Below are 14297 nucleotides of genomic sequence, written 5' to 3' on the forward strand. Positions count from 1 at the left end.
TTCCATTGTATTGGGCACAATCCAACCCTTACCCATCACGAGATTACAACTGGGAGGCAAAAGTCACTTATTAAAAAGTCATGGAAGTCCTCTTTGAGGACGTCACTGGCTTAGAGCTTCAAGGGCTTTCTCTGAGGTGGGCAGAGCAGGAACAGAGGACTGGGACACGCTACGAGCTTCAGGGCCATGGGCACATGGAGGGTATTTCATTTACTTAGGAGAGGAGCTGCCCACAGCTAAGTCATCCTCACATCTCACTCAGCCCCCAAGAGCTTCCTCAGATGTCCCCATTGTTCAGGCTCTGCCAGGTTCTGGCCCTGTCGCCAGCCTGAAGTGAGTCCTATCCTCACAGACAGATCCTGTGGCTGCTGACACACGCCCTTCTGCACAGACACCTCTCATTCCATCTGTGTGGGGATCAGGGCCAGAGAATGGAGGAAAAACCACTGCAATCCTCCAAGGGAAGGAGATCCATGGAAGGCACAAGATACTGTGGTCCCCTCACCTTTGAATCCCTCTTGATTACCAAGGTGTACAAGGTCTTTTTATTCAAATCAAAATGGCTGCAGACATCCCTGGCAGCTTCCGGACCCTGGGTCACCATGGCGGCCATCAGGCTCAGGCAGGCGCGAGCCAACCTGTACAGGGAGCCAGAGGAAATCAGACACGTCAGCAACAGCAGAAGCAGAGCCGCCTCACCACAAAGCTAGCTGCAAGCTGCTTGTGTTATTTACTATTTCCAAACCAGAAAAAAAGAAGGAAAAAGACACGCCATTTTTAAAGCAGAAAAAAAAAAAAAAAAGCATAAAGATTCAAAATAAGGCTCAAAATTAAAACTAAGTAGGATTAAGACTATAAACACGAGATTTGAAAAAGATGGACATTTCTCTCTGGAGCGAGCCATCATGTGATCAACAGACCACACCTCAGTCCCTGTGACTGCAGGATACAGATGACGACTTCTTCACAAAGGCATCTCCGAACGCGATCGTGGCTGTCTTTCCGTCCTGCAGTTACCCAGATGCCATGGTTTTCTGAGAACCTGCTACATGCAAGGCCCTGTTATCCAGGGGAAGGTGGCATTTACAACACAGGCAAGGCCCTGCCACATGCACCTCGGATTCCAGTAGGGGGAGTCAGTCAACAGATAACGCAGCAAGGACAGTAGCAGGCAGGACAAGAGGGACAAGGGATAAGTGAGAGAGGAGTCAGGGACAGCCAGGGCTGGTCTACAAAGGAAGGGGGCAGAGACTCGGTCACTGTGGCCTCAGAAACAGCTCAGCTCTCCTCTAGCCATAAAGGTAATAACCACATGCACCTGCGGAGAGCTGAATGCAGACCAAACCCAAAGGCCCGTCCTTTGTCACGCAAGGGCAGACAGCCTACCTGTAACCCGAGGCATACAGGGACTCACAGATGAGCTTCATGTGGTTGTTCATCAGCTTTTTCACAATGTTGGTTCCCACAACATGGAAATGTGAAAGATCACTTGCTGTCCGCAATAATATGGCCTCAAAAACTTGAAATATTAACACCGTCTGCAAAGACAGAATTGAAACGCATAGAAATTGTATCATTTCTATTCCTACTGTACATACATGCTCCTTTTGTCTTAACCATAGTTACTTGCAGGCTTAAAGCCTTTTAACATGCAGGATGAGGCCCACCCAGATCCTGAGTCAAAGGTGACAGCTTGGCAGGCTGACCCGCGGGACCCAGGCTCTGCATGTAGCCCCGCTCCCACAGCCCAGCAAAATAAAGAACAGCTTGTTGGGACCGTGCACGGTGGCTCACGCCTGTAATCCCAACACTTTGAGAAGCCGAGGCGGGCAGATCACGATGTCAGGAGATTGAGACCATCCTGGCTAACACGGTGAAACCCCGTCTCTACTAAAAATACAAAAATTAGCTAGGCATGGTGGCGGGCGCCTATAGTCCCAGCTACTCGGGAGGCTGAGGCAGGAGAATGGCGTGAATCCGGGAGGCGGAGCTTGTGGTGAGCCGAGATTGTGCCACTGCACTCCAGCCTGGATGACGGAGCCAGACTCTGTCTCAAAAATAAATAAAAATAAAGAACAGCTTGTTTAAAATTACAGAAAATCAAATGAGAAAAATCAAATGAAGTGACAGGACTCACTTCAGGCTGGCGATAAGGCCAGAATGAGAAGAAAATTCTCTTAATGACTGGGCCTCATTGCTTTAGAGACAATCAGGTCTACATCCTTATAGCAATAACCCTGAGATTTCAACAGGCACATAAATATCCCAATGTTCAATCTCTTTGGAATCAGAAAACAATCATCAATTCATTATGTGTTGTGAGTCTGTGACACCACGTGTTTATCTGTTTCCCTTTTGTTTAAACCATACTGAAACCAAGTGCATTTTGATTAGGAATCTATTATCCTTCCTTCCGATAGCATTCATCAGATGTTAATAATAAGTGAGAATTTTCCACTAAAATGCTTTCAAAGGTCATGGAGGCAAAAAATGAATACATTCCTACAGCACAGGGACAAAGCATCATTTTCTATGGAAAGTTGGTAATGGAAATTTCTATCACATTTTTCCTCATCAAACTTAACAGCAGCATTAACTTTTCTTCTCTTCATCAAGCCATGTAAGGAACAACATACTTCACTTTCAGGTCGTTTCTCTCCACTTAGGAGCTGGAAAATTTCTGCACACTCAACAGAAATCTTTATATACCCTTCCACAACATCATACACATCTTCTCGTGGTAGCTTCTTGGCAGCAGACACAAACGCTTCCAAGCCTGAAAAAAAAAAGTTATGTTCAAAAGTTAACAAGGTCAGTCTTCTTAGAAACAATCACATCCACCACCGCAACCTGCTGTCCCTATTCTGTGACCTTCCCTGATCCACCTACACTGCACAGAAGCTACTATGAATGCTATCAACTGAACTGTTTCTCTCCAAAATTCATGTTGAACCCCTAAGCCCGGCCGGGCGTGGTGGATCACCTGAGGTCAGGAGTTCGAGACCAGCCTGGCCAACATGGTGAAACCCCGTCTCTACTAAAAATACAAAAATTAGCCGGGCGTGGTGGCACATACCTGTAGTCCCAACTACTTGGGAGGCTGAGGCAGGAGAATTGTTTGAACCCAGGTGGCAGAGGTTGCAGTGAGCCAAGACAATGCCATTGCACTGTCTTGGGTGACAGAGTGAGACTCTGTCTCAGAAAAAGAAAAGAAAAGGAGAGGAGAGGTGGGGAGGGGAGGAGAGGGGAGGGGAGCGGAGAGGAGAAAAGAAACCCGAATCCCTAAAAAGACAGTATTTGGAAATATAGCCTTTTAAGAGATAATTCAGGTTAAATGAGGTCATGAGGGTGAGGTCCTAATCTAATAGGATTGGTGTCCTTATAAGAGAAGGAGGAGACATCAGAGAGCTCCCTCTCTGCATGTGGACAGAGGAAAGGCCATGTGAGGACACAGCAAGAGGGCAGCTGTCTGCAAGCCAGGATGTGCCCTTACCAGGATGTGACTCCGCTAATGCCTTGACCGTGGACATGGCCTTCAGAACCATGAGAAAATAAATTATTCTTGTTTAAGCCACTCAGTCTACAGTATTTTGTTATGGCTGCCCTAGTAGATTAATCCACGTGGACATCATGAACACACTTAGAAACCACGAAGGCAATACAGGAACAAGACAAACTGAGTGCCAATGTGACTCCCAGGTTTGAGTACTGACTCTGGCAATGACTCGTCTGGACCCCCACACAGCTTTTGTTCCCTCAACTATAGAATGGGTATAACAGGAAAAACCATATAGAGCATGGTAATGAAACATCACCAACAGCTTTACTTACATGACATCAGTTAATTCTCACTGCAACCCTCCACCCTAGGTATGAGTATTTTTTTCCCTAGGTACTAGTATTTCACAGATGAGAAAACTAAGGCCCTTGTCCAAAGGTACACAGCTTAGGAGAGGCAGAGCCAGGACTCCAATCCAGGCAGTCTGGCTCCAGAGCCCATATTCTTCCTCCACGAACCGGATGATTCCTGGCCATGCAATGGAGCTGACGCCTGCTGCTCTGAGTGCGGTGGCACACAGAGTGTCCGTGCTGCGCCTGGCCCATGGTCAGCATGCCAAACATCAGCTAACATCAGTGCTCTTCAAAACCCAAAGGGGGTAACTCCACTCAAGTATTTCCCCATAAGGTCAGACCCCAGAAGTCCCCCACTCAAAAATCTCCCGTCTCAACGGCCTGAGGATTCTACTACCCTTCCCGCAATTAATACAACCTCCCCTCCCACACCACTGACACCTGAATCTGAACCCCCGCCACAACCCCACCCAACCAACGGGGAGCCACCTGTGTGCTGCTGCCCACGAAATTCTCCTGCCAGAACCTGTTCTATAAAACTGCCTCTCAGAGAATCACTTGAACTTGCCTCTTGGAGAATCGCTTGAACCTGGGAGGTGGAGGTTGCAGTGAGTTGAGATCGCATCACTCCACTCCAGTCTGGCAACAGAGGGAGGCTCTGTCTCAAAAACAGAACAAACCAAAAAAACCCTGCCTGTCTCTGGTTCTACTCTCTGGGCCGCGCTTCTCAACACTAGGAAGGCAGGGCATGGTAGTGTTTGGAAGCCGCATGAGAGCATGAGCTACAGGTAACACATCTTACTGGGGCCTTCATCTCCTCTAGGGAAGTAGAGACTTCACCTTATTTGAAAAAAAAAAAAAAAAAAACAGACAAAGGGACTAAATATTTCTATTAAAACACACTTAGTAATTATCAATACAGTAAAATGCAAAATGCCACGATCTTTGAGAAATACACTACAGTCTTCCTAGACACATCAGAACAGGGTGGTCTGCTTTAGGGAGTGCCCAGGCATCCCCAGGGGGTCCTTCCCCCTCTGCCTTGGGGCCAGAGGCAAGGGATCTAATCCTTCTTTCCCACACCAGTTGCCATCACCCTAGTCGGCACCTCTGAAGACCAAACACTTCCTTTAACCTCTCTCCAGAAATGACAGTTTCGAGATCCTTCTATGTTCAGGTCACTTTCTATGTTCCCTTGAAGCATGAGGCCCAGAACAGGGCTTGGTACTGCAGGTGAGCTCCACTAGCTGAGCAGAGAGGACCAACACATCCTTCCTCTTGGACAGCAATTCTGCATGTCGCAGATTCAAGTCCAGATGCTGCTAAGCAACATCTGCCCAGGGACGCATGAGCAGGACCTTACACCAAAAACACAGCAGGTAAGAACACAAACTGGAGCCAGACTCCTGGGCACGCATCCCTGCTCGGCCACTTACTAGCTGCATGGTACTGAGTAACAATGAACTCTGAGCTTTGGGTACCTGACCTGTATAATGGCACAAGAACAGAACCTACCTGACTGGGTTTGTATGAAGGGTAAAAAGGCTAACTTACACATAAAGCATCCAGCATCACACTTAAGGCAAGGTAAACCCTCAAAACATAAGAAGCCCCCCAGGTGTCCTCAGCAGCAGCAGTGAAAATCCGGTCACATTAGGTCTCTGCCAGCCTCACAGGTGTTTTCAGATCCCATTTTATGCTGCAACATTTTCCGCAGCAACCACCGTCATTCCTTTAACAGTCACCAAGGGAGTGCATCTGCTATGCCAGGCGCTGCTCTGAGCGTCGGGGCCAGACTCCATCACTGCTGTCTGCAGCATGGTCTGGTGGAGATTATGAGCAAGAGCCATGGGTGTTCTGGCCGAGGTGACTGTGGGTCACAGAATTCAACCGGCACAGGCACCCTGGAGTCATGCATAATACCTGCTCTGTCCCTCAAGAAAACACAGAATGCAGGTGATAGCAAGGGCTGTTAATGCAGAAAGAGCAGTGCAACTACTTACTCTTTTTTAAGGAATTATTCGCCAAACTCTAGCATGTAACTCCCAGCATTCCAGAGTAGTACAGGGTGGAAACCGCTGGCCTGTTACATTTGCCGTCTCTTGGCAGGTTCATCTTTCCATACACCATTTACTGGGCACCTACCACGTGCTCCAGGCATCACAGGGAGTGCCCAAGATGTGCTGGTGAGCAAATTAGAAATGGCCTCTACCCACAAGGTGCTTACAATCTAATGGTAGAGACCAACGTGAATATGTATTAAGCACCTACCGCAATCACTTACATAGACACATATGGCACCTGTAGGAAGTACTATCAAGCAAACATCAAGAGTGTAATGAGGGCTGTAACTAGGGAACATGATCTAGATTAGAGGGTTGGGAAGGTTTCCTCTGAAAAAGTAATGCTGAACCTATTATTAATAATAGTAAACATAAGTACTGAGGGGGCAGAGAGTGAGACCACATTCCAGGCCCCAAGGCTGGAGGGTACAGAGTGTAACTGGAGCCAGATGAGTGGGGAAGGGTGATTGAGTGAGCGAGGAGGGTAGCCTGAGATGAAGTCAAAGCAGCAGGCAGGGCTAGATGAAGCAATGGAAATGACTTTGGATTTTATCCCAACGGCAGTGGGACACCACTGAAGGGTGTCACGAGAGGAGTGACATAATCAGATTTGGAGTTTTAAAGGATCATCTGACTGCTGCACACAGCACAGGCTGTAGGGAAGCAAGTGCAAGAGAGACCAATTCTGGGCAACTCCAGCCAGGGTCCCAGCCGGGACCGACCGATGATGCCTGGACTAGAATGATGATGAAGGAAAGAGGGGGAGCAGATGGACTCCAGAAATTCTCAGGAGGAGAATCAACCACCAAGGCCAGGGGATAGACTGATGCAGACGGAGGGTTCTGGCAGGAACATCCAGGTAATCAGAATTACCACTTAATGCAGCGGGGAAACCAGAAGCAATGCGGGGAGAAGGGGATCAAGAGTTTAACCATTAGTGTATTCTGTTACAGTATGGCCTTTTCTCTATCATCAGTGGAGTCATGGGCAAACACTTTCAAAGGAATTGGCTTGGAGCCAAACCCTTCTTGATGGGGGATCTTCCCACAGGCTGACATTGATCCACTCTGGAATATCCTCAGTTCTTACCAATCCAACCCTGCAGCTCTTGTTCCTCCACTACATGAAGGGAGCATCATCAGAACCCTTCCCTCACATGCCTGGTGAAAACAAAGTCTCCTAACAGCCATCAACTTCACTTCCCTGATCCTCCAGTAATCCTATTATAGGAGGTTACGAGAGCATATCAAGAGGAAGAGAGGAGGAGAGAATTCAAGATACAGACCAGACTCAAACACAAGTTCAACACAGCCTCAGACAAGAGATCCACACTTTCACCCACTGACTCAGCTTTGCCTCATCTTTCAACTACTCACCTACACCCATGGGCTGTCAACCCAGGTTTCCTTCTGACACGTGTTCACATGATGTAGCACCTGGATGTCATGAGATTCTCTGTGCAAGACCATGAAATATAGATACTACATCTTTTTAACAATTAAACGTGCTCTTTCTTCTGCCAGAAAGGTTCCTGTCCCTGTCCCATCCTAGAATCCTTTTGAAAAGCCACTTCCTCAGGGGAGCCTTCTTTGAGCTCCCAGATTAGATCCAAAGCCTGCTAAACACCCTCAGGCACCATGTACCTCTCCTTTGGAAAACTCATGCTTGAAACTCTATGTGTATGATTTTGCTGACCGATATCTGCCTTCCCCACTTGACTGGACTGTTTGTAAAGCCCCACAACGGCAGAGGCTTTTTGAGATTTTTACTCATCACTTTCTCTCTACCTAGCAAATAATAGCCTCTAGTAATACTTAATGAGGCTGGGCGTGGTGGCTCATCCCTGTAATCCCAGTAGTTTGGGAGGCCGAGGCAGGCAGATCACCTGAGGTCAGGAGTTCCAGACCAGCCTCAACATGGAGAAACCCCATCTCTACTAAAAATACAAAATTAGCCGGGCGTGGTGGTGCATGCCTGTAATCCCAGCTACTTGGGAGGCTAAGGCAGGAGAATTGCTTGAACCTGGAGGCGGAGGTTGCGGTGCGCCAAGACTGCACCATTGCACTCCAGCCTGGGCAACAAGAGTGAATCTCCGTCTCAAAAATAAATAAATAAAAAATAATGAATTCGGAAATATATAACTCTATGCTAATGTAAGTATCATCTTCCTAGCTGTGACTAGCAAGTACAGGTATCAAAACTTTAAAAACAGGCCAGTGTGGTGGCTCATGCCTATACTCCCAGCCCTTTGAGAAGACAAGGTGGGGGCATTGCTTGAGACTGGGAGTTCGAGGGCAGCCTGGACAACATAGTGAGATTCCATCTCTACAAAAAGTAAAAAAAAAAAAACATAGCTGGGAATGGTGGTGTGCACCTACAGTCTCAGCTACTTGGGGGGCTGAGGTGGGAGGACAGTGTAAGCCCAGAAGTTCAAGGCTGCAGTGAGCCATGATTGTGCCACTGCACTTCATTCAGCTTGGGCAAGAAAGCAAGACCCTGTCTGTTAAAAAAAAAAATCAGGACAAAAATTGAAGTTGAAGCTATTTTGGCCATTAATTTAATAATTTATTTATCCTGAGAGAAAAACTGCCACTGTTTTATGTTAGAGCAATGCTTCCACATGGCAACACGTTCAATTGCGTTTTTCCCAAACCATGTTACTTTCCAAACGATTACAAGTAGTCGTGAAGGATGGTCACACTTTACAAAAAGTGTAATTATAGAGTCGACTCCATCTCAGTCACTGGCCCATTCCTGGTAAACTGACAAGTAGCTGTGGTGGCTTCCAGCAGCTTGTTACAAGTTATCAACTCAGTTTGAGTGTTGCGGGATGGAAGCTCTTGAAAAAACGGTGCTGACGCCCCAAGGAGTAGCAAAGTGTATCATGAACCGTCCTGAGCTGACTCAGTAAGGACTCAACAGAGAAGGGCACTTCATTTACTTCCCTGACAACTGCAATAAAATTTAGAGCTAGCGGAGGGATGCTGCCTGGGCAAGGGAAATAAATGTGTTGTAACATGAAACGGTCCCAATCAAGCAAGTCGGGGCCCCCTCGCTATCGACGATAGTCCAGAGCAAGGAAGTACAGAGCAGTCCTGAACCTAAGTCTTCTGCAAACCAGAGGCTTGCCACTGAGCCCAGGTGACCCGAAAGCTGCAGAAAAGAGAGGTTGTGCCTGGCACACGGAGGCCGCCTTGCCAGCCTGTGCTCTTGATCCTGCGCCTGCCGCCCCGGACTCACCTGGCCCGGGGCCCTGCGGGTCCTTCAGCTGAGCCTTGAACCGCACGCCCGTGAGCTCTTCTTTGCGGGCCCGCTTGGCTGCGCCCGCGGAGGAAGCCGCGCCGTCCTGGCCGCTCGAGGCCTTCCTCTTGGAGACCCCCATGGCCGACAGGGCGGAAGCGCGATGGAAACGACACACCTGAGGGGTCCCGGCAGGAGCACTAGCACAGACAGCGGACACGCGCTTCAGGACCACATGGGGCAGGAAGGGGCGGGGATACCGGAAGAGGCGGGGCTCGGGGAAACGCAGGCGGAAGGCGCAGGCCCGCGGGAGGCCGGGACCGGCGGAAGGGGCGTGGCCTGTGGAAGGGGTAGGCCGGCGGGAATCCAGAGGCGTGGGTCTCCCTGTGAGTTTGCTGTCCCGGTTGGCTCGGTCACGGCATGGGGCGAGCGGACACTCCACTACACTCCCTTCCCCCGGCTGCGGGGTTTGGGGTCCACTGGGGCGCGCTCCTGATCCCGGTGGCTCTCTCGGGTGCTCTTGGCAGGAAGAACTCCCAGACCTTTCACTCCTGGCCCGGCCGGCGCATACAAGCAGCACAATGAGTAGTTCTTGACCCGAGGTCGCCCTGACGGTGTCGCATGAAGAGCTTGCTTCACACACAACAAGATTCGATACTTTGCCAATTCGAGACCCGGGTGGCTGGCAGGGAAGGCGGATTCGCCTTGGCTAGGTGCCAGGCAGGTCCCCCTCTGCGGGTGCCCCTGACTTCGACCCCTAGCTTATGTCACAGCCCGAACCAGATCGACTGGTCTGGTAGGATGTCACTCCAGACTGTCCTCCACCCCAGACTTCCCCAAGCTGATGGGCTCTTTGTGCCGTGCAGGGTGGGAGGAGAAGACCAAACTAAGTAACGTCTGTAAAACCCCTTCCTGGACAGCATAAGGCCTCCACATCTAAGTTTCTGCCATTAAAATGGAGACAGCAAAGCCAATCCTATCCGGTCCTTGGGACTGTTATGAACAGAAAATGATGCAATGTATGAAAAACTGCTTTAACGAGGAAAACAATACAGTGTGTTTTTGGAAGATGTTATTGACTTGTGAACCGCATTAAATGCTCTGAAATAAAATGAAAGTAAAAATGAATAAGTAAAAACAGGCTGGTACATATTTTAATACGACTTCATCAATACTTGGGTATGTGTCCAAATAAATCATGAACCAGCGCATTAGATAAGTAACTTGGTGATTACTGAAATTCTCCATCAGGTTGTCCTCTAGTCTAAGAAAATAGTGTTTCATATTCTGTAAGCAGATACGTTTTGAACATCTAAGGATGTGGCCTTTTGTGGCCTGTTGGGGTTGTAGAGTTTCTAGTAGAAAAAGCACGTGTGTTGACGCTGAGCCTCTGTCCTGACAAGATTATTGTGCTTGTGGAGATGTCTGTTGTAGGCAGGTCAGAGACAGGGTGTCACCCCCAGCAGATATGAGCTAATGCAGAAGTATTGGCAGGGGGATATGCTCAAAAAGTCATCTGTAAAAGGCAGCACTCATTAGTGAATACAGACTTAATTCTGATTGATTATCCACACTGGTCCTCTTTGGTTAATTGCTAACCACCAACTTTGTTTTCTGCCATGGTGGTCCTAACCAAAGAGTTATCAGAGAGTTCAGAAACAGTCAAAAGCCCTGAGTTTGGTTTCTGCCTGTGTGATCTTGGTCAAATGACCATCTCTCTGCGCTGGTTTGCTTTACAAACAATTAAGAGCATGAGGAACTTCCCAGGATTATCCAGCTAGTAACTGGTGGAGCCAGGACTCACCCAGTGTATCCTAGTCCCAAATTGAAAACAAAGAAACAAGTTGGCAGTGCCCATTTACAGCCTTAGCCAGAGATGTGTGTGATGGCAAGTGTGGCTCAGGAGTGCATTTTGATGCTTTAGACTAAGTTAATGCCATGAAGCATTGATGCTGGGTTAACCCTTTGTTCCGTTATGAGGCTCACCAACCTCTGGATAGTGACTTGGCTTTCCATATCAAAGCTTTGCATTATTTGCCTCCAGGAGCATTCTGGTTTGTTGCAGACTATGTGGTACTGCTCCTAGGACATTCTAAGCTGAGGGAAAAAAGCTGAGGTCTTTTGTACTTGTTCTTTCTCTTTGAAACTCTTTGCCCAGAGCTCAAGTGGCTCAGATAGTCACTTCATGTGGACTTTTCCTGTTCATACCTCACTCTCTGTCTCCTGACCTTTCTTGATTGGGCCTATTTCATAAAGACACTAATTCCATCTGAGGGCTCCCCCCTCATGAGCTAATCACCTCACAAAAAGCCCCCCACCACCAAATAATATCACATTGGGGATGGGGTTTCAACATAGTGAATTTGAGGGGGACACAAACATTCAAACCATAGCACTTTCCCAACGTGAAGATGATTTTTCAGTTAAGTTCTAACAATCTTTTCAGAAACAGATAATTCTCACCTTGTGCAGTTTGTTCCACAAAATAAAAAATAAAGTATCCCAACATATTTTACGAGCCTCATATAACCTTAAATACAGAACAAGCTAAGGATAATACAAAGTATGAAAATGATGAACTTATTTCAAGTATGGATATAAATGTGTGTAAATAGAATATTAGCTAACTGAATACAAAGCTGCACTTGAAAAAAAAACACAAGAAATACAAGGAAATAATATCTTGCTTATATAACTCACCACAATAATGGATTAAAGGAGAAAAATCCATTATGATTTCAATAGATGGAAAAAGACATTTGAAAAAATACCTATTTATGATTTTAAAAGTTCACATAAAACTAGGAATAGAAGGACTTTCCTTAACTTGGTAAAGATTATATACCAAAACCCTGCAGCAACCATCATGAACAATGGGAAAACTTTACATGCCCTTGAATTATAACTGGGAACAATAGGAAAAACAGGGATGTCCACCATGCTACTATCTATTACGAGAGGTCATGGCTAGTGAAATAAGGCAAGACAAAGAAGAAGTGAAACTGTCATCTAATTGGAAAATTCAACAGAAATGCAAACTAAATAAGAGTTTAGCAAGGTTGTCAGACATAAAATCAGTTACCAAAATTGGTAGCATTACCTCTACATTAGCAATAGCTAATTTATATATGTAGGAGAAGCTGGGTATGGTGGCTTATGCCTGTAATCCCAGCGCTTTGGAAGACTGAGGTGGGAGGATCACTTGAGCTCAGGAGCAACATAGTGGAACCTTGTCTCTCCAAAAAAAAAAAGAAAAAAAAATTTAAGTAGCAGGGTATGGTGGTGCATATCTGTAGTCCCAACTAATCAGGATGCCAAGGTGTGAGGATTGCTTGAGCCCAGAACACTGAGGCTACAGTGAGCTGGATTGCCCCACTGCACTCCAGCCAAGGCAACAGAGGGAGACCCTGTCTCAAAAAATAAAATAAATATAAAACAAAAATAAATAAATACGTGATAGAAAACAAAGCACCATTTAGAAAGAATGGAGCGATGTCAAAGAGTCATAGGAACCAACTTGAAAGAACTCCCACTGGAACAGTTTTGGTGACAAAATGAATAATACAGCATTGGATCATAACCTAGGGTAAAAAGTAAACATATGTAAGTCCATACTGATATAAAAATGATGATCACCAGGCATGGTGGCTCATGCCTGTAATCCTAGCACCTTGGGAGGCTGAGGCAAGAGGATCACTGGAACCCAGGAGTTTGGGTCCAGCCTGGGCAACAGTTTAGCAAGACCCCATCTCTAAAAGAAATAATAATAATAATAAAATAAAAATAAATTGGTTGCTAAGTAAATAAATGGGGGAGAAGAGATAAATCTTCCTTACAAAAGTAATCCAAATAATATATGTAGATACGTCCCACTTCAAGAGGTGGAGCTTAATTCAAATACTCCTCCGCACTTCCCCAGTGTAGGTTTAGTGACTTACTTCTAAAGACTGGAATATGAAAAGGGAAAAATGATAACTCTATAATAGAGAAGCAAGGCAAACACTACCTTATCCAAGGGATCAAAGCTAATGTCATGTATATGCTGTTAGATGTACATAAATCAAGTTACTCTTATGTACCCCTGATGTGATGTGTGATGAAGATGCTTTGCCTCTGTATATCCTTCCTGAAACCCATAATCCCAGTCCAATTGTGTGGAAAACATCAGACAAACCCAAATTGAGGGACAGTCTAAAAAGTACATGAGCAGTACCCTTTAAAACTGTCGAGGTCATGAAAAGCAATGAAGAACTGAAACACGACCACAGACCAGATGTGATGGGAGACGCAACGATAAAATGCACTTTGGTACCCTGGACTGGACCCTGAAGCAGAAAAAGGCCACAAGGGGAAAAATTAGTACCGTGCAAATAAAATAAAGTCAGGCATTTAGTTAATAGTAACGTCCCAATGCTGCTTGCTTAGTTGGCAAATGCACCCTACAACTGTCAGAAATGCAAAACATTAGATGAAACTGGCTGAGAGTATATGGAATTTTTTCAAATGTTCTGCAAATCTAGAATCATTTCAAAATAAAAAGTGTAGTCAAGGCTGGGCATGGTGGCTCACACCTGTAATCCCAGCACTTTGGGAGGCCGAGGTGGATAGATCACTTGAGGTCAGGAGTTCGAGACCAGCCTGGCCAACATGACAAAACCCCGTCTCAACTAAAAGTACAAAATGTAGCTGGGCGTGGTGGCATACGCCTGTAACCCCAACTACTGGGGAGGCTGAGACAGGGGAATCGCTTTAACCCAGGAGGTGGAGGTTGTAGTGAGCCAAGATCGTGCCACTGCACTCCAGCCTGGACAACCGCCAACGAGACCCTGTCTCAAAAAGAAAGAAAGAAAGAAAGAGAGAAAGAGAGGAAGGGAGGAAGGGAGGAAGGTAGGAAAGGAGGAGAAAGAGAAGGAAAGAAAGAAAAGTGTAGTTAAAACAAAGACCTATCCATAGATAGGAGCTTTGTATTTTTAATTTTAAAACAGCTTTATTAAGGTATAACTGATATACAATCTAATGGCACATATTTACTATGTATGATTTGATGAATTACCTCCTGGCTCCTGGTAACCACCATTCTATTCTCTGCTTCTATGAGTTTGACTATTTTAGGTACCACTTATAAGTAGAGTCATGTCCTCC

General features: G+C 46.4%; 1 protein-coding gene and 1 long non-coding RNA gene across 5 annotated transcripts in view; one reads left to right on the plus strand and one right to left on the minus strand.

Annotated features, from left to right (window-relative positions):
• URB1 (URB1 ribosome biogenesis homolog) overlaps window positions 1-14297 on the minus strand; it is a 97123-nt gene that overhangs the window by 68442 nt on the left and 14384 nt on the right. For 3 of the 4 annotated variants that reach the window (XM_031665711.1, XM_031665712.1, XM_021935537.2), the window contains 3 exons: window positions 2637-2776; window positions 1387-1538; window positions 506-638 (listed from right to left, as the gene is read on the minus strand). In XM_031665711.1, coding sequence (XP_031521571.1) covers window positions 506-638; window positions 1387-1439 — 186 coding nt within the window. In that variant the 5' untranslated portion in view covers window positions 1440-1538; window positions 2637-2776. Of the gene's footprint in view, window positions 1-505; window positions 639-1386; window positions 1539-2636; window positions 2777-9155; window positions 9690-14297 lie in introns of those variants that run through there. The other variant, XM_003895535.5, reaches the window with a different exon arrangement.
• Window positions 9471-10293, plus strand: LOC103882632. Its single transcript, XR_644530.2, has 2 exons — window positions 9471-9541; window positions 9683-10293. It is a non-coding gene; the product is annotated as an uncharacterized LOC103882632 (long non-coding RNA).

The sequence above is a fragment of the Papio anubis genome, chromosome 4 (assembly GCF_008728515.1).
Source record: "Papio anubis isolate 15944 chromosome 4, Panubis1.0, whole genome shotgun sequence".
Lineage (NCBI taxonomy): Eukaryota > Metazoa > Chordata > Mammalia > Primates > Cercopithecidae > Papio > Papio anubis.